Raw genomic sequence first — 20,859 nt, 5'->3', positions numbered from 1 at the left:
GAGGGCACGCCCAGCAAAACGCCATTGGAAGGGCGAGGGCTCAAGGAGCGGCCCTGGAAAGTGTAAGGCGTCCAACATATATTGCCACCCCTCAAATTCAGGATGATTCCTCGGACGAGGAAAGAGATGTACCTCACATCTTTTCCATCGTGAACAAGTGGTAGGCAGAGGTCTCAGACGAGGTGGCTCCAACGCCTATGTCAGGGAGTTCTTTCTGGGTGAGCCCCAGAGTAAGGGGGGTGCAGGGACAACAGAGGCGTCCTCTGCACAGGAACAAGACATTTTCCTTGATTCTATGGGTCAGAGGATGTTTAACCCCAGGAACGTCAGGCATCCCCGCTCCGGGGAGTGGACTCCACCAGAACACCCCCTAGACAAAGACGTCCGTAAGCAAATGCGAGCCGAATGCCCCAGGCTGTCGCTACCTGATAAAGTGGCTTTTACGCCTGAATTTGACTAGCTCATGCTGGCATTTGTGGCACGAGGAGGTGTTGAGCCTCGGAAAGGGGTCGAATGAGGCTTCAGGGGAGCACAAGATAAGCTCCTGGACACAATGGGGCCACTGGCCCGTGTAAGGTATCTAGTGGACGACGCATACGCCTGGGCAGACTCTTTCTCTGCGGAAATGGTGCGTGAATGGGTGCACAACAGAATGGACCCAAAGAGGGTTTTATTTTATGGGAAATACCAATGCGGCCCGCACCTACATGCGCAGGGTCTTTAGAGGCAACCCCATCAGGTGTTTTTTCCAGGGCTGGTCGGCAAAAAACAGAGTCTCGGATGTACGCGCTTTTGACTTGGGCGCTTTTTCGGTGACTCCGGAGGGAGTCATGTTCTGTATTTCACAACGAACTAAATCGGATTCGTCGTCGGTCTTCTACCCGCTCTTTGTTTCGGTACCCTCAACTTTCCTTGTTAAGGGCATTAAGGGCATATGTGAAGGCGACGTTGCGAGCAACATCATCCTGACAACTGTTGGTTTCATATGTCAGTACTCCGGTACTGGTCCGGTTTCGGTTACCACTCTGTCCAGCTGAATTAAACGTCTCCTTACGTTGGCCGGGATAGACCCGTCCTTTGGTGCACACTCCATTCGAGGGGCGGTGGCATAGTCTGCTTTTCTGGCGGGCGCATCTCTTTCAGGCACATTACAGAAGGCAGACTGGTCACGCGAATCCACGTTTCAGACATTTTATTTCCGTCTGTCGTCTAACACTGCATTTTCTCTTCTTACTAAGCGTTAAAATTGCAAAATACGAAGCCTCCTGTCATGTGGTAAAATTAAAGATTATACTAGCATAGTTTACTAATAATCTTAATTTTAATAATGACAGGAGGTGAATATTTCCCCACCCTTTTGTTGTTCTTCCCAATCCTGGTAAGTTATAGGATCACAGGACACTTGGGGTTTGTAGCACTATATATTTATATATTACGTGTATTAGATTAATTATCGTAAGTGGAAATTTCATTCTCGCATGTTTAAACTATATCTAGTTATATTAACATCTGACAACATAAGCTCACTGTTATATATTCATACGGTCAGTTCCGTATCACTGAAACTAGTCTCTTTTCTTTCAGCTTAACCCGTTGTCATGGTCTATGGGAGGAATTTGTTTCCCTTATCGTTTTCAAGGCTAAAGTTGGATTTTCGTACAGTTACCCATTTTGTTATGGACTTGTGAGGTCGCATTTTTTCAAGAGGAAATGCTTTGGATATGCTTTCCCTTATATACACTCTGAATGGGTTCTTTATTTCACCTATTTTTTCTTTGCTGCTATGGAGTTAGTAAAGAAAGTTAATGCAAAATATTCGCCTCCTGTCATTATTAAAATTAAGATTATTAGTACACTATGCTAGTATAATCTTTAATTTTACAAGATTACTGCACAGATATTTTAATACGTCAATCTCATGGACTTTGCATTTTGTTTCTGCCTGTACCTAATGATTTATAGCATACGGTATTGTCCAATATGGCAAAATTGGATTATTGAGCCGGAATATTATGACCAAAGAAAGTTTAGTGACAAGATTGTATTGCACATGAACATAACCCTTCTTCTGCAGAAAGGCCTATTTGACTGAGTGAAGAAGTGTCAATTTAATTTAAACAAATTTGAATGATGGATTATCCAAAAATAGAGCACATCTAATATCAGAAAGTATAGATGTGGATTTCACACCACCCACTTACCATGTCATCCATCTCTTCTTCCTTACTGTACCGAGCATAATCTTTCCTTAAAGTCCTCATGAGAATCATGGAAACCAAGCCCACCAGGAAAATAACCATCATAAAAGAATTGAAGATAGAAAACCAATGTATCTGAGAAAGAGGGGAGCAAGAAAAATAATTAAATAAAATAAAAATCACTATTACATATAAATAGGAGGGGGGGAAAATAATGTATAACATTGATATAGTTATAAATTAAATTCGTTTTATTTTATATACAAAAAATAAAAGATACCATTAGATGGATGAATTTAATGTCGAACAGTCCAGCTTTCTGCCAAGTTCAAAAGGACAGATTTTTAGCTTTAGTAAGCTACGCTTTTAGTAGGATTTAAGATTTCGAAAAAAATATATACTTTTTTGCGATCTCTCTATATTGATATCTCTCTCTGTCCAAGTACACTTTATGGACAAAAGCATTGGGACACTACTTAGTGAATTCAGATGTTTCAAGCAGACTCATTGCCAAAAATGTATAATATCAAGCACCTAGCCATGCAGTCTGCATTTACAGTTGTGATAAAAATGGATCGCACTGAAGAGCTCAATGAATTCCAGCGTGTTACTATGACAGGATGACAAATCTGTGACAAATCTAGATATTGCACGGTCAACTGTAAGTGGTATTATTGGAAAGTGGAGCACTTTGAAACTTAGCCGCTAAGCAAAAAAACAAGTAAGTCACAGAGTGCTGAGGTGCATGGTGCGTAAAGTTGCCAACACTCTGATGATTCCACAAAAACATACACTGGGATTAAGAGCAGCACAAAAACTGTGTGCAGGGAGCCTTGTGGAATGGGCATGCAAGCCTCACATCACCAAGTACAATGCCAAGTGTCGGATCGATTGGTGTGTAAAGAATGCCAACACTTGACTCTGTGGAGTGAAGAATCATTCTTCTCTGTTTGGCAGTCTGACGGATGCCAGGAGCACTTTACCTGCCTGACTGTATTGTTACCTGCCTGCGTTACCTGCCTGCCTGACTGCAACAGTAAAATTTGGTGGAGGAGGTATAATGGCATGCAACTGTTTTTCAAGGGTTGGGCTAGACCCCTTACTTCCAGTGAAGGGAAATCTTAAAGCTTCAGCATAGCAAGACATTTTGGACAATGCTATACTTTCTGCTTTGTGGGAACAGTTATGGGAAGCCCCTTTTCTATTTCAGAATGACTGTGCAAAGTACACAATGCAATGTCCATAAAAACATTGTTGGATGCATTTGTTGCGGAATAACTTTATTGTCCCGTACCTGACCTCAACCCCATGGAACACCTTTGGGATGAACTGGAATGGAGATTGCAAGCCAGTCCTTCTCATCAAATATCAGTGCCTGTCCTCACAAATCCTCTACTGGATGTAGGGACAAAAATTTCCACAGAAACACTTAAAATGCTTATTGAAAGCCTTCCCACAAGAGTGCTGTTAGAGCTACAAAAGGTAGGTTCAACTGCATATTAATGTCTATGTATTTAGAATGCAATGTCATAAATGTCCCTGTTGGTGTAATCAGGTGTCCCAAAACATTTGTTCTTATAGTGCATAAATACATTTCCAATGAGAGATCTAACATTTTGGTGTCGAGAATGATTATTTTTTCTGCAAAATTGGAAAGTGATTGAAACTTTTTTTTGTTGCCTTCCTTTGGATTAACAGCTACAAATGATGGCTGCAAATCTTTTTTTTAAGCCTATACTACCAACTATGGAATACATACATAAATATTTTAATATTTAAAACAATTTAAAAAGTTTACCCAAAAATGTTAAATTGAAGCTCATATCTGAGAAGGAGCTCATACAGAGGTAATTGCAGGATAAAGAGGCGTGGCAGCGGTGGGGTACCACCTCACGCCTCAACAGTCCTGTGACGGTACAATCCGTTACTCCGTCAAGTATTCCCTTCTTCCCATAAAAGAAAATCACCCAATATTCCACGAGTAGAAATATCCCTGGGATCGCCAAATAATCCACACATGAGCCAAAGCTTAATGCTGGAACAAGACTGACTTTTAATGACACACACTCTGCTTTTATGCAATTCTCCCCTGCAAGAGAGACGCCCACAGACAATTATGAATTACCCAATCACACAATGGTTACATCCCACACATCTCCTCCCCTTAGCCTGAGAGGCAACCCAATTATACGTACAGTTTAAAACATACTTTTTACCTAACATTCATAACTCTAAAACCATACATCACATTCACAATCAATCCATTCAGGGGAACAACATATTTAAAAATGGCATGAATCAGACCAGAGGTTCAAAAGTTAGTAAAAGTATATTTTGGTCCCTGGCTGGCAGCATGGCAATCAGGTTTAAACAGGTTTTACAGAGGCCTCTATCCTGGAGACAATGGGGAAAGTAATCCAATTATCCAGGGCTAGAGGCAGACTCCATTGAGCACATGGTTGCAAAAAGACATAAAACACTTTAAAATACATAAAGTCACCTTTTACACATAACACACAGACATTTCACATATCCCCAGATAGCTGGGATCTGAGCGCACAAAATAACCGAATAGCGCTCAGATCCTATTCACACAGTTCAATTGCCATGGAGCTAAAGTCTTTCCCATAGTCTTTCATTATATGAATGGGCTCCATGGCATAGCTATCTGGGGTATCACCGTTCACACAGGGCAAGTACCGAATGACCCCACTGTATTTAAAGGGCCAGAATGAGTGACATACACTCTGGTATGGCCGAATACTGTTTTTAAAGGGCCCAATCTCCCAGGGCCATAGTCCAAAGGCAGCAGGCGGGCAGCCAGGCTTCTCCAATGCAATGTGGCGAGATTGCTCTCGTCACAAGTCCCATTGCCATTACAGCTGTCCCTTTAAAGTTAAGAAAAGGGAGGCTTGTGTGGATCTCACTGTGAAATGAAAATTAAGTAGGCGATGTAACCTAGGTACGTCTCTGTCCATAAGGCTATAATTCATATTTTTTACACTGAAACACAACATGCTTAGGAAGATGAGAACTATTTCTCCTTGATCTCCTTTTCTTGTTATTAGACGAATATAAACTCAGCATGAAGCTTTGCATCTAAAGATGAATTGAAACATATATTACTTTGCAAAAATAACTGAAGCAAATACCAATTCTCATGTAAAGTAGCATTTGTAAAATAAGAATTTTTTTTTTTAAGTTGTATATATCAAAACAAAGGGTTTGATGATTTCCCGCTCTAAAGAAATGTTAAATGTATTTTACTAACAAACATTGTCCACGGAATATACTTGAAATTTTACATACTCTGTGTTGAAAGAAGGAAGGATCAAGGTATTTGTCAAATCTGTCTTCAAATCGGACATCTGATTTCTTCCATTTAACCTTTAAGAAAAAAGAAGTAAAACCGGTTTCTGTTATATGTAAAAAAAGCATAAAGAAGCAAATTGTCATTATGAAAGATTATCAATAGGAGTGTCCACTACGCAAAATATTTAAGAAAAACCTCAAAACAACATGTGAAATGTTGCCCCCATATTCTTTCACTGTTAAATGTAGCTGCAGCTGTAAGCTTACATATCCCAGACAGCCTAGGGATAAGCAGCAAGTATACTGCATGCCACACAGGTTCTAAGTGACTTGCATACTGTGAAACAATATGTACGTAGGTCACACACAAAAGGACTAACATAGCTTCATTCATGGGAAGAAACCCCCTCATAAATTAAAGTTACTTGGCAAATATGTACAGCATTGTTATTCTATAGGCTTACACAGTATTTTACACAAGTCTTTCTATAAATTAAACTATTTTGAGCTGCTGGAACTACATCTTACACCAGTAAAACGTTCAGGAATGGTAAAGAATTCTTCGACCAGAAATATTGATCATATTTTTTTGTTAAAATAAATGAGGCTATCAGACCTGCATGTTTGACTTACACATTATATAATGGATAAAATGGAGGCAATGCCTACAGGAAATGTTATACTGATGCTCAATTTCAATTTAGGCATTTCATTATGTAGCTAAGCAGCCCAGTAATCTTATCATTGTCATCTAGATTGAATGAAATTATGCTTAAGTACATTTCAGAAGAGGGGTTTGCTCCTGGTACCAGAAAGAGACCTGCTTCATTCAGGTCAGTCCATAAACAGTTTAACAATGAATGGAGGACTCACAGGCATATAGCACCATAAACACAACAAGCTCTAGTTATGTGCCCAGATTCCCCACTAACTAAGTTCAACAGCTAATCTAACCAAACAAAAAAAATTACTTTCATCTGAGTAACATTCTTCTGTCACCATGATTTTGAACGTAAAATAAAATTATTGATCTACTTACAGAGTAGGACATCTGTACTTTTGTGTTTGGAACAAGTTTGACTTTCCCTTCACTGGTTAGATTTACATCCACAATGCGGTTACCATTGTAACCTATTTCCAGCTTTTTGTATGTCCAAAGATAGTAATCTTCTCCATTTTCATCAGCCTCTCCAACAATACCTGAATAAATATATATTTATTTATTTTTATTACATATATATGGTCAGATTCAAACTTATAGCACAAACTGTTGCTTACGCATGAGAAGTGATTATGCGAGAGAAGTGTCCCAGAATGAACCACTTCTCTTATTTTACAGTTTAAGAATTTAAGCTATTGCCTTGTACATGAAAAATAATAAAAAAAAAAAAAATCAAATGTTTTAAATGCTGCTTAACTCAATTTGTCTTTTTTCCCCAATTTAGTTTATTTTTTTTGTTAGAACTTTCTCAATAAAGGTGCTATAAGACCAATGTAGAATAAATAAATGTTGACATTTGAGCTCTAACTTTTTATTTAACTATGAATGCTAACAAACAATATAAAAAAAAAAAAAAAAAGAATAATTGGAGTACAAGAATTCCACCGGCAGTAACAGCCAAAAAAGAAAAAAGAAAATTGGAGGCAGTCTTGTCCCAAAGGATTTCTATATAAAAACCAACAGCAAAGCACGTGAATAAATAAATCTGTTAAGAGCAGCATACCAAGATGCTGTCTCATGTCAAGTGTAGAAAGAAAAGAAAATATAACCAGCAGCAATCCATATTATTATCCAATCTTTAAAGCCAACAGCAATCCAGAAACACATATTTAGAGATATATATCCACCTGCGTCAGCACGTCTATTATTATTATTAGTTTGTATCTGTATGTGTGTCAGTGTTTGTATCGGTGTATGACTGTGTTTCTATGTATCTGCATGTGTGTACCTATGTGTCTGTGTATCTGTATGTGTGCCAGTATGTATATGCGAGTATGTGTGTGTGTATGTGCATACATCTCAGCATTTTGCCTACACTACACACAAATACAACCCTGCATCCAAATGTCAATACTACATAAAACCACACCACCATATTCAAAAACCACACCACCATATTCAAAAACCACACCACCATATTCAAAAACCACACCACCATATTCAAAAACCACACCACCATATTCAAAAACCACACTACAGAAAAATGTGCGCCTGCATTTAATTGGTGCCAAATGCTCCAGGTACGACCCTGACATAGTAACTTACCCCAAATTGGTAAATCGTCGATGTACATTTGATACCAATAGTGGTTTTTGATTGCATATACAAATGCATCTTTCTTGGCTTTGTCCAAATCTATTTCACAATAAGTTGTTTGCATGATATCATCTGTGGAAAAACAAAACAATTTCAGAGGACAATCATTCCTATTAAAAATAAATAAAACAAAAATGATATATCTATCCACTTCCCTCACATTTTCATTACCCATTTAAAAAAAAAAAACATAACATGTTCCCCTAGCACAGGGGTAGACAACCTTCACCACTTCAGATGCTCCATAATGCTCTTACGGCCATCATGCTCGCAAAGCATCACGGAAGATGTAGTCTACAACATCTGGAGAGCCAAAAGCTTGCCTACCACTGCCCTAGCATATATACTTCAATACGTGTAGCATATTGTTTTCAATTTACAATACAAAATGTCAAATCAGCTTAATCTATAAACTGCAGCTTTCATTAAAACAATATTTCAAATTCAAACAGTTACAACGAAAGTGCAAATATACAATGTTACAATTCTTCCTATACACTGTTATCACCTCTTGTACTGACACGTACGTAATAGGCTTTTGGAAACAAAAATAAAATTCATTAGACAATTGCCTGTTTAGCATTCATTAGACAATTGCCTGTTTAACAATTTTATTAGCATTAAAATTGTGGTCTCACTTTTAGGGACCAATAATAAAGACTTCCCTGTACGATTGTGCACTATATTAGCTTAACGTGAACTGTGATTCGCTTTACCAGTACGATTATTACTCTCACCTATTATGTTGGGACAACCATTAATTTCATATTAAGAAACCAACAGTAAGAACCGTCTCCTTGCCGGTCGAGAAAATTAAAGATTTCGATTGCACAGAATGTCTACTAAAATGATTTGTAAATCTCTGCATCAGCTCACAAGTAGTCATTGCTCTCACCTATTATTGGGACAAGCCCTTGATTGCATATCTCTTAAAAATCTGCAATATACCTATCCAATCATCTGCCACATCTATGTGGAACAATGCTCACCCTATCTGGGGACATAAACATGAAAAAACCCTTAAATGAAATGTTAATTAAAAAGCCTGGCATCGAAGTTTATGTCCAGAGAGTTCTACATTCCACTTGTATCCTGTCCAGATGATGGTGAGAGACGTCTCAATATAGGAGTCTCTGGGCAGAAGTTGCGATGCCAGGCTATGTAATATACATTGAGTGTTCGACAAAGTAAGAATCTTTTAAAGCAGATTGGAAATAGTTATATATGGACAAAATGTATGTCCTTAAATAACTTGAGGGTTATTCCACATAGGAGGTGTGATAGAGGATTGGATAGATATACTACACAATAGCAGTTATATCTTGCAGAGTGTGGAAGAAATGTTTGTTTTTTGCAGATTATATTTGTGCCAAGAAAGTAATACCGATTTGTTTGCTGGTGAAGAAATTTAGCGGAGAGAGCTGGAAGGAAGTGACCGTCTGTCACTTTCTCCCAGCAGTACTTGTGGCTTTTAAATGGGCCCAGTCACGCTATTACACAGCCACAGCGCTGACCAGCCCCTGAAGATATAGGGCCCATCGGGTGGCCCTAAATGCTAGGGCCACTCGATAGGCCCTACCAGTGTGTGGGCCCTAGTGCAATTGCACCAGCGGCAGTTCCACTGCTACACATAGGGCCCGTGACAACCGTCATGGTTGTCACCCCTTGATGGCGGCCCGTTAGTAGATATTCAGTACAATCAAAGATTTTATTTTTCATGACAGGGAAGGAGCCTTACTACTCTGTAATACGAAAGAATCTTAGGACACAAGTGCTGTCTCAAAACTAGGTAAGAGCAATACTAGTGTGATAGTGAATGGGTTCACAATTCATCGCAAGCAGAGCTCTTTTTTCCCCCTCTACAGGGAATAAAAAGGCCTTTATTAGTTCCTAAATCTAAGAGACTGAATGGACTTCCATAAATTATGATTTGAATTGGAATATTAACAGGTGATTGATTCTTTAACAGTTTATTTTTAATGTTGCCAAAACCCTATTTGTGTCAATATCAGAGGTGTTAATAGTGCACAGCTGTAACAATGTATATTTGTTATTTCATTGGCAGACTGTTGTAGTCTGTTCCCTAGCACAGGTGAAAAGCAACCTCTGGTACACTAGATGTTGCGGACTACATCTCCCATAATACTTTACCAGCATTATGGGACATGTAGTCCACAACATCTGGAGTGTAGAAGATTGCTTACCCCTGAAGCCTAGCAATGTTGAACAACTTCACTAGTAACTTGGAAGTTCCAATTAAAGCTAATAATAACAACAGATGGTTATAGCTCCTGAAATGTTATTTTCACTATCTCAGTTCAGGAATATTTGATTTTAGTGAACAGGAAATGTTTGCATATTTGCTGTGTAATGCTCACCCCAAAACCCCTCAATATGTATTTATAGTTACTTAGAGGATCATGTAAGTTTACAGTTATATCATCTGCCCATTCCAGGAATCACAAAGCTGCTTTAAAAAGAGCTTTGAGGGGGCGGGGCCTGACAGCCAAGATGGCCGGTCGAGCTTTCTGAGAACTCCTGCACCTGCGGGAGCAAACACGACAATTTGGACCGAGATAATAGCCTCAGCAACTCGGGGAGCTCGGAAACCGATGCAGAATCAAACCGGGAACAGGGGGATACCTTACCTGACCCGGTACACCAAGCGACCACAGCAACCGGCCATGCGGCCTACTCTGGAGCTGGGCCTGGAGCCTGGGAGCCTGGAGCCTGGGGGAGGCGGCCGATCCCCCGGCAAGGGACACGCTCACATACAAGAGCCCACAATAGCCTTGCAACCCCCCCCCCCCCCCCTGGACCGGTGGGAGTTATCCCGGTTACCCCCCACAACTCAGCCTGTATCCCAACGGACCCGAGATGCCCCTGAAACTGCCGCCACAGTAGCACTTACGCAACTCAGGGTGAGCACAGGGAACCCAAGCGACTACCCCTCAGACCACACCGATTATGCCGCAAGGTTGGACGCGATTTTCACGCCGTTTTGGGACGAACTCGAGTGGCGCAGACAGCAACATGCCACACTTAACCATGGCACCCGCTCATTAACACACTCACGTGGAGCACTCAAAATGCCCGTTACGAGCAGACCCCGGCGCCCGAAGGGACCGCGACACCGCCCAACCCCACACATTAAGCTGAAGGCGCGTGCAACCAACCGGAGCAGCAGAACTCCCTTGGGACAGGGAACTCGACTGGACCGAGCAAATACCCAATCTACAGCCCAGCGCCAACGCAGACCCACCTACCCACCTCAGAGAGGCTCTACTACAAGCCGACCCGGTGGAGACCCACCAGCAGCCGCACAGAGGCGGGAACCGACATGGAGCACGCTTCAGCTAAACAAGCCTCGGAGAGACCAAACCCTGATCGTTCAACCACGTTGCCTAACATCAGACTGTCAAAACTTGGCATGCCCCGGTGCGGGCAGGGACTCTGCCTTACCGTTGCAAGGTATAGGGTGACTGTGGACTGCGATATGGGTGTCACAGGGGGTCCCATCAGCCCTACTTTGCTGAATGTGGACGAACCGTCATGCTAACTCTTGTTACCTCCTGTCTTCCTTGCACTCTGGGCTCAACTAGGACCCTCAATTGCTTACCTAAAGTCCGGTTATATTTTCTCTGGGGACAGCCTGGATATCAACTTCAATTTACTAAGCACCTACTATTACAGCCATATGTTTTGCCTTTTAAGCTGCAACACCTTGAGTACTTTCATACTTGTCCATCTGCCTGCAGGTCTCTATTAAGCTAGCATGTACCCAATTGACCCTACCCTCTGGCAGGTGCTATCAACACCAAACATGTCCCCGTAATTGTAGCTTACAGTTATTTCCTTAATTGGTTGTGTTCCTTTTTTTTTTTTTTGTAATACATCTGAGATATATCCGTATACCATCACTATTAATTTACATACGGTTAAAAATGTTTATAGCTTGTACCAAACGATAACAAAAAGAAAAATTGTGCAGTTACTTAGTGCCAAATTGTGTATCTTGATGGTCGAAATATGCGTGCTGTTGTGGCACATAACAAATGCTTGTTATTTTCATGCACAGAAAAAAAAAAGAATTAAAAAAAAAAAAAAAGCTTTGAATTCTCTCCAAATTACAGTTCCTGGTTTCTTTTTATTCTTCTTTTCCTGAAACAAAAGCATGTACAAAGTACAAGCCCCCCCCCCATGGCATTTCTGTGTGCAAGGAGAGGATATTGCCCCATTTTGCTGCAGGCATTATTGAGCACATGCTGAGAAATGCTGTAAGAATGCTTATGTGCTTGGGCACTCCTCCTATACAACCATGTACATATGTATATGGTCGTGCATGGCAATTTTTTATTTTTTTGATACTGGGTTGTGCAAGCACCTTACAAGTGACAGCCCCACTTCAAAATATGCATGATGTACAGACCACGTGAAGGAAAGTGGTTTTCTTCTACATTTTAAAAACACCAATTTGTAACTGCATGTGTTCATTACGAGAAAAAGAGTGCCCAGAGTAAATGTATGCCACACTTGAGGTAAAAAGGCTGGCGTGAATGTTTTTATTCCCCCTTGAATTCATTATGACAATGGAAAGAATACTTACGAACAAGACAAAGATAAAAGCTTTTTTAAAAGAGGCATTCCGAGCAAACTGTTTGCAACCTATATAATGGCTGTATTTTTGCTTGTTCAAGTTAAGGAGACACTACAGTCACCAAAACCACTACAGCTAAATGCAGTGGTTCTAGTGTCTATAGCTTGTCCCTGCAGGCTTTTCAATATAAACGCTGCCTTTTCAGAGAACATCGGTGCCTAGTAACACTTCTTGGAGCAGTCACTCAGACAGACAAGATATATGCTTCCTATTTCAGTGCTCCATTGTGTGCAGCACCCACGTTCAGCATCTCCACGCTCTGCATGGATACACTGAACGCTCTCTTTAGAGACGCATTGATTCAATGCATCTGTATGAAGAGGTGCGGATTGGCACAGCACATGCGCAATAGTCTTTCCAATGCTTTCCTATTCCAATCAAGACTGATAATCTCAGTCATGGAGGTGATAGAGAAAATGCGAGTTTGAAAAACCTTTTAGACCCTACTCTGAAGGGGGCAGGGACCTAAATAGCTAGTCCAACACTATAGTGTTAGGAATACATGTTTGTATTACTAACACTATAGTGTTCCTTTAACCCCATCTGCTCAGTTCCACCTTGCCCATTCTAAAATATTCCCTTTTACTGGTTACTGTAATGCACTATATAATCATGCTTTGTTAAGCTTTCTGCCTTCAGTTAAAGAGTCAATCTAAAACTATTATGTTTTTTGAAAACAATAATATCCTATATCATCAGGATATTTAGGTCCTCTTCCCTTTAAATGCTGAAATAAGTAAATTCCTTACCTGGAACTCAGCGTTGGGCAAAGGTCTCCAAGCTGCTTTCCACACCCAATCCTGACTTCATGGTAGCCACTCCAGGTCCAATCAAAGGCTTTTAGAGAAGCCTTAGATTGGACTTTTTAACCAGTTCAGTGCACATATGCATGCTCTGAGCAGGGAAGGGGAAAGGGAGTGGGGAGCTGCACCAGAGCTTACAGCTAGTCAGTGAAGGCTGCAGTCAAGAAAAGAAAAAGTGGGGGATACATACCCGCTCCTCCTTGCAGCCTCTGCCTGCAGGCAAGAAGCTCAGTATAGCCATTGCCAGTGTGTACATTTTTTTTTTTTTTTAAAACATTTTTAAACGAAATTACATTTGGCAATCCAGAGCATGTGTGCCGGGGTGAAACTAGCCCCTGGGACAAAAGTGCAAATATCTTTCTCAAGCAGAAATGCTGCACATACAAACTCACAATACCACAACCACTTCTAAACGCAGAAGTGGTCATGGTTTTGGAGTAACCATTTTTCTCTAATAGTTGTTGAAGTCATCAGGATATGCAGCCAATGCTTCATAAATCTAAGGATGACTGGACCATAACTTCAAAATTTGCATTTTCTGACCAAAGAGAGTAAGGAAATCACAAGTTCTTACACGTCAATGTACTAGAAGAATCAAGGAAAAATAAGTGCATGTGCATGTGTCCGGTGTCTGCCATTTCAGTTGATGAAACTTATACAAGTTGGGAAAAAAAATTAAGAATAAACTACACAAAAACAAAATACAAAACAATTGTGCAGCCTGGACTCTCCATTACCTCAAATGTGACAGCTGTACTTTAATGAGAGTACATATACATCATTAGTAATGATGAAATGGCAAAGGGGCGGAGACTGCTGTGTATCATATAGTGTACACACTGAATACATTTACAATACAAATTATAGGTCTGTGAACAAGAATTTAACTACTCACCCTTGAATGTAATATCTAACCCGCTAAACTCCAACTCCACTCCTTGAAGAGCTTCACCTAAAGTTTCATGGTAATGGCTAATACTTTTCTTGGTTCCCTCACAGAAAGGCAGAGAGAAGTACTTGTATGTCTCTTGCCGATTGTGGTACGGGCCCACGGTGTTCATCCACAATACAACTTCTTCTTTGTCATTATACTGCATGTTAGAAAAAACACAAATAGGGGGAAAAAAAAATAATGTTACAATGCATCATTTGCAAATTGTTTGTACATATAAAAACATGCAGAGGGGATTGGTATAAATTCTGAAAACAGTATTACCCCATTTGCCATGCTTTCAAATATTAGGAGTAAAAAATGCTATTTAAGCAGGAAAGAAACAACAGAAGACTAGATATTAAACATTAGAGCGCAAAAGAAAAGTGGATTTGTTGTTTTTATTGTAGTTACTTTTATGAAGGCAAAAGCAAGAATCCCTGATTATAGAACCTGTGATTAGAAGGATTTTACCGAAACGGCAGAAGGCAATTATTAAAAGATATTAATTTTCTCTTGCAGAGTACCTATAGGAAAGCACTGACCCTGTATGACAAGTCTTCTACTTGGCATAGGTCATGTAGCATAGAATCCCATTACAAAGGTTGTATACTGCATAGAATCCCATTACAAAGGTTGTATACTGCATAGAATCCCATTACAAAGGTTGTATACTGCATAGAATCCCATTACAAAGGTTGTATACTGCATAGAATCCCATTACAAAGGTTGAATACTACAGGTTTAGCCCTGAAATATTGTTACACACACACACACACACACGTGTGTGTGTGTACGTATGTATATATGCACACACATACATATATTTATATTATTTTAATTTTTCTATATTGTAATCAAATGCCAAAAATATGAATTTACTAAACTTGCACAAATAGTTCCAAAGCCATAAAAACTCCACTCTCTTTCTGCCCAGCACTCACTTCCTTTTCAGTGCTAGGCAATGCCCAAGCAAATGCTTCAGACTAATTGCCTAGCTTTGAAATTGGGCAGTGTGGAATCACAGCCTACATTCTGCAAGGACATATACCAGGATGTCTAACTGCAGAGACGCCAAGTGACACCTCAGGTCTGTAGTTTGCCAAGACTGCATAAATCTATTTTGCTGCCACTGTTAGCAGTATGCTACAGATGAAAATATGGCAGCCGCAAGGAACTGCAGCTTGTCCATTATGGTCCTGATTTAAATTTTTTTATTTCGTTTTTTTTTTTATATTTTGATGTATTATGTATTTTTATATGTTAATATTTTGAAAAAATAATTTAAAAAGTTTATCCAGAAATATTAAAATCATTTGCAAAGCTTATCCAAAAATAATTAAATCAAGGCCTATGTTTGGGTTTAGGGATCGACCGATTATCGGTTTTACCGATATAATCGGCCGATATTCGGCAATATCGGTATCGGCCAATATAGATACAGATATTGCCGATAATACCTCCTAGGACCGCCAGGCTCATTTACATTTACTCACCTCCCAGCAGCTCCTCCAGCTCCCCAGTGTAAGTCTTGCGAGACCCGCGGCCGTCAGAGCGTTGCCAAGGGTTACCATGGCAACGCTCCGCACAGCACCCTGGCCGCGAGACTTACACTGGGGAGCTGGAGGAGCTGCTGGGAGGTGAGTAAATGATTGCTGCCTGCCCCCCACCAGCTCAGCCAATGCCACTGGACCACCAGGGACTGCTATATCCCCCCCCCCTCCCTGGCCAGGTAACAAGCAGGGAGGGGGGACAACAAAAATAAATAATAATTAAATATAAAAATAATAATTTAATAAAAAATGCCCCCTTACACACACACACTACACAAACACACTGCATTATATACACACTCCATTATATACACATACACAAACACACTGTGTTTATAATGCAGTGTGTTTGTGCAGTGTTTATATAATGTAGTGTGTTTATATAATGCACACTGTATAGTGTCTGTATATAATGCAGTGTGTTTGCATAGTGTGTAAATAATGCAGTGTGTTTGTGCAAACACACTGCATTATATACACACACTCCATTATATACACATACACAAACACACTGTGTATATAATGCAGTGTGTTTGTGTAGTGTTTATATAATGTAGTGTGTTTATATAATGCAGTGTGTGTAGTGTGTATATATAATGCAGTGTGTTTATATAATGCAGTGTGTGTAGTGTGTATATATAATGCAGTGTGTTTATATAATGCAGTGTGTGTAGTGTGTATATATAATGCAGTGTGTTTATATAATGCAGTGTGTGTAGTGTGTATATATAATGCAGTGTGTTTATATAATGCAGTGTGTGTAGTGTGTATATATAATGCAGTGTGTTTATATAATGCAGTGTGTGTAGTGTGTATATATAATGCAGTGTGTTTGCATAGTTTGTGTGTGTATAATGCAGTGTGTGTATTTAATGCAGTGTGTGTAGTGTGTGTATTTAATGCAGTGTGTGTTTGCATAGTGTGTGTTTATATAATGCAGTGTGTGTATATAATGCAGTGTGTGTATATTAAGCACACTACACAAACATGCTGCATTATACACACACACTACACAAACACTTTGCATTTAGTATATACAGCATTCACTTCACGCACACTACCAGCACACTCTGCTTTCACTATATACACACTAGACAAATACACACTGCATCCACTACACACACACTAGACAAATACACACTGCATCCACTACACACACACACTAGACAAATACACACTGCATCCACTACACACACACACTAGACAAATACACACTGCATCCACTACACACACTAGACAAATACACATTGCATCCACTACACACACTAGACAAATACACATTGCATCCACTACACACACTAGACAAATACACATTGCATCCACTACACACACTAGACAAATACACATTGCATCCACAACACACTTGACAAATACACATTGCATCCACTACACAAACACACACACAGCTCCCCTGTCTAAACACACTGCATCCACTACACGTGGCATGTATATTTTGTGCATTTACCTTCAGGATTCGTTTTTATTTTCCAAAATGGTAAATGTATCTATGTAAATGGTCTATGTAAATGGTAAATATCGGCAAATTATATCGGCTAACGGCCTGAAAGTTCACAGAATATCTGTATCGGTATCGGCTCTAAAAAAATCAATATCGATCGATCCCTATTTGGGTTTAGCACATTGGGCATGCTGATAAGACACAAAAGTTGCACAAAACTGATCGTCAGTCTCGAAAATAGCATAGCGGAAAGCCGACAGCTCAGGGAAGTGATCGCACACCACAAAAGCCACTAACAGGTCTTAGCTACACTTTTCAGTACTGTTTTGTCAAACAGTTTTGTTATTGAGTGTTAAAACTAAACACAAGTCATTCTATGAGAATTATTCTGAATAGATTTTAGGCACAGTGATTGTCAAAACACTCATATGTAATAAGTCAGATGTTGCTGATGAAATACTTGTGTCCCATTGTTTACATCAATATGTTCAGAGGATTTTAATGTACTTTCTTTGCTGAAAATATATGTAAGCATGCTACAAATCTTGGTCTGTAAGAAAGCATAAAAAAAAATTAGGGCATGTGGCATATTTCCGCAAACTGGAGATATTGATGAACATAATCTATGCAAGAAATTCCAAGCAACATGGTAGAAAAGCGAAAAAAGCAAGCATTAATACTAACCTTGGAAATGACTAGTGGCAAAAATGATTTATGCATATAATCTGCCCAGCAGAAAATTTCTTGATCAGCATAACAACCACTAAAGTTCCTAGGTACTGTTTCGGGCTCCGCCTCTGCTCCTATCCTGCCAAAGCCAGCCGGGAGACCTAATGTGCATGTGAATCAATGGCTGCGCTCGCATTAGTATTCCCCAATAGGAGAGCATGTATAAATCTTTCTTATAAGGTTTTACATGGTGCTTGTTGTTTTCATGCATAGGGTGAAGACGTCCAGTGCCAGTTAGGCGACCAAAAGTAGTCACAAAATTCCCCTCTAGTAGCTTCCTGGTAGACAGCCAGTAGAGGTTGAGTTAACTTTCAAAGGTAATTATTCCAGTTTTCAATACTTTGCAGGATTAGAGAAGTGGGACTATGCACCCAGACCACTTCAATGAGCTGAAGTAGTGTGGGTGCCTATAGTGTCCCTTTAAATACAGCTCTATTGGCTGTCTTCCACACAACCACTAGAGGCGTTTCCTCTGCACTAACCAATTGTAAGTCTGTAATGCGACCAAATGTAATTAATAGGCAAGCAGTGAATTCAATGCTTCCCTGTGAAAACCATTTGGCAGGACATTCACGTGGCTCTGTGAGAAGTATTGGATTGGACGATCTCCCAGGAAACGGCGCCTACACGATGAAGTCACAGGAGGCAGCGTGGAAAACAGCACAACAGGAGTTTCGTCCCTGGTAAAAAAGGTAAGGAGCTTTTCCCCCCGTATTTCTTTCTGAGTCTTTACTTGCATTGTTAATATCTAGCAAAGCCCATTTCTTAAAAAGTTAATACTTAAACTCAGCATTAAAATCAATTATTATGCTACTGAATCAATTCAAGTTGTTAAGCAAAAAAATAAAGTCAATTAAAAAGCATGTAGGTCATATATAGTTACTAAGTTACATAGCCGTAGTGGTTATGGGGAAAAAAGCCTGTCCCTGCAGGTTCAGCAGTGTAAACGTTGCATTTTCTGAGAAGAGGCAGTGTTGACACTGCTGCTTAAAGGGATTCTATAGTGTTACAAACACAAAGTTGTATCTTAACACTATAGTGCCCTCTGGTCCAAGTCTTCCTCTCACCCACATAAACATTGCATTTTTTTTTCAAACTGAAGGACTAAGGACAGGCACACTGCACCAAGACCACATCAATGATATAAAAGTGGTCTAGGTGCCTATAGTGCCGCTTTAAGTTCACCTCTATTGGCTGTCACTTCAACCACTATAGCGACTTTCTGAGTTTGCAAAGAATACAGACCGTGGAATTACTGACCGCTCCCCATAGAGAAGAACTGACTCAAGAGATGCGGTTTAACACAACACTGATTTGCTGTGCATGTGCACGAGTCCCCCAATGCTTCCCTGTGAAAAAAGCATTGCATTGGCTGAGATCATAGCACGCAGATAAGAGCAGCGAGGTCCAAAAGGTAAGCAAATAGCTATATTAAAAATAGGGGTGTTCACCTAAATAGTTAGCAGACCTTCCCCACAGGACATCCTTAAAATCAAGTCTTCACAATGGGGGAAATAAAAATCTCAAAAGATTCAGGAAGCACATCTAGTCTTTGTTTAAACCCTGCAATGTAAACAATGCAGTTTCTCTAAATGTTTCCACTTACAGGGTTAAGGGGACAGGGACACTTAACCCAGACCACTACAATTATATGAAGTAGTCTGGGTGCCTAATGTGTCACTCTAATTGAGAGAATCGGCTGTTAAAATTAAAATATTTAACATAGAAGGAAAAGGCCCACTTTAAATATTGCTGAAGGGAAGGGGACAAAACAGAGAATTGTTGCCACACTGCATAAATTGTTCAGGAATGGGTTGTGGACCATGACAAACCGTTCACTTCAAGGTGTTGCGCCTTTGTCCTCCAAATTCTCCAGGTCTCAATACAATTTAAAACCTGTGGGATATGCTGGAACAACAAAAATGGTCCATGAGGCCTCACCTCACAATTTGGACTTAAAGGATCTGGTGACAATGTCTTAGATAACACAGGACAGAGTCAATGCCTCTACACATCAGAGCTGTTTAGGCAGCACAAGGGACCTACGCAATGTTAGGCAGATGCTTTTAATGTTGTAGCTGATCAGGGTCATTGTGGAGAGAGGTAGCTGGAATTTGAGATGCCTGATTCAAATTATGTTATTTATCAACTACATGCTAGAATATTTTTTTTTATAAGGAGTGTTCCTTTAACGTGTGGGTTGTGCAGATCAAATAATCCATTTGAGCTTTGGACTATAGTAAACAGCAAAACTCACATAATTAGTCACATTTTTGATGGTGTATTGAGTATACACACCTATCGGGCAATTTTCCACATCATCATCATACAGAGACAGAACTGCATGAAGTCAATTTGCACCCTGACAAATAGTGCTTGACAAAGTCCAGGAGCCATACCAGTATAGCCCCTAAATGTTACTGACACCTCAAAACATTGAGTAGAAATATATGGATTGACCAAATTATGAATAAATTCATATGTTACTAAACTCCGCTGTCTTATCTTAGTACCTGGATTATCTTGGAGTACATGTGTTCAAATATTAACTATTAAAAAAATCTGAAAAATCATGGTATATGAATGAGGTCTAATGCAGATCCATCCTTCTAATATTGTTAAAGGAACAACCCAGAGCCCTCTACCCAGCCATTAATGAGAGGGTTAAAAAAACCTTTATTCACTTACCAAAATTCCAGCGCCGAGCTCATACGGCATTGGGTCAGGGTACAGACATTGCGAACAGGGAACCTAATGTGCGGCGAGCAACACAATACTCTATACTAATGCTTTCTATGGGGTTTTTCAAGACGCTGGACGTCCTCATGCAAACTGTTTGGATGTTCAGAATCTGGTAGACAGCCACTAGTGGAAGTCTTAAACCTGCAATGTAAATATTG

At 39.9% G+C, this 20,859-nt stretch overlaps 1 protein-coding gene across 1 annotated transcript in view; it reads right to left on the bottom strand.

Moving 5' to 3' along the window:
- The window catches only part of TM9SF3 (transmembrane 9 superfamily member 3), a 38,391-nt gene that overhangs the window by 13,907 nt on the left and 3,625 nt on the right, over positions 1-20,859 (bottom strand). The window contains exons 2-6 of the mRNA XM_063434850.1: positions 14,183-14,378; positions 7,777-7,899; positions 6,550-6,710; positions 5,508-5,585; positions 2,202-2,333 (exon numbers count right to left, since the gene is read on the bottom strand). Coding sequence (XP_063290920.1) covers positions 2,202-2,333; positions 5,508-5,585; positions 6,550-6,710; positions 7,777-7,899; positions 14,183-14,378 — 690 coding nt within the window. The remainder of the gene's footprint in view (positions 1-2,201; positions 2,334-5,507; positions 5,586-6,549; positions 6,711-7,776; positions 7,900-14,182; positions 14,379-20,859) is intronic.

This window comes from Pelobates fuscus, chromosome 10 (genome assembly GCF_036172605.1).
Source record: "Pelobates fuscus isolate aPelFus1 chromosome 10, aPelFus1.pri, whole genome shotgun sequence".
NCBI classification, from domain to species: domain Eukaryota; kingdom Metazoa; phylum Chordata; class Amphibia; order Anura; family Pelobatidae; genus Pelobates; species Pelobates fuscus.
This window is presented reverse-complemented; position numbering and strand designations above follow the sequence as displayed.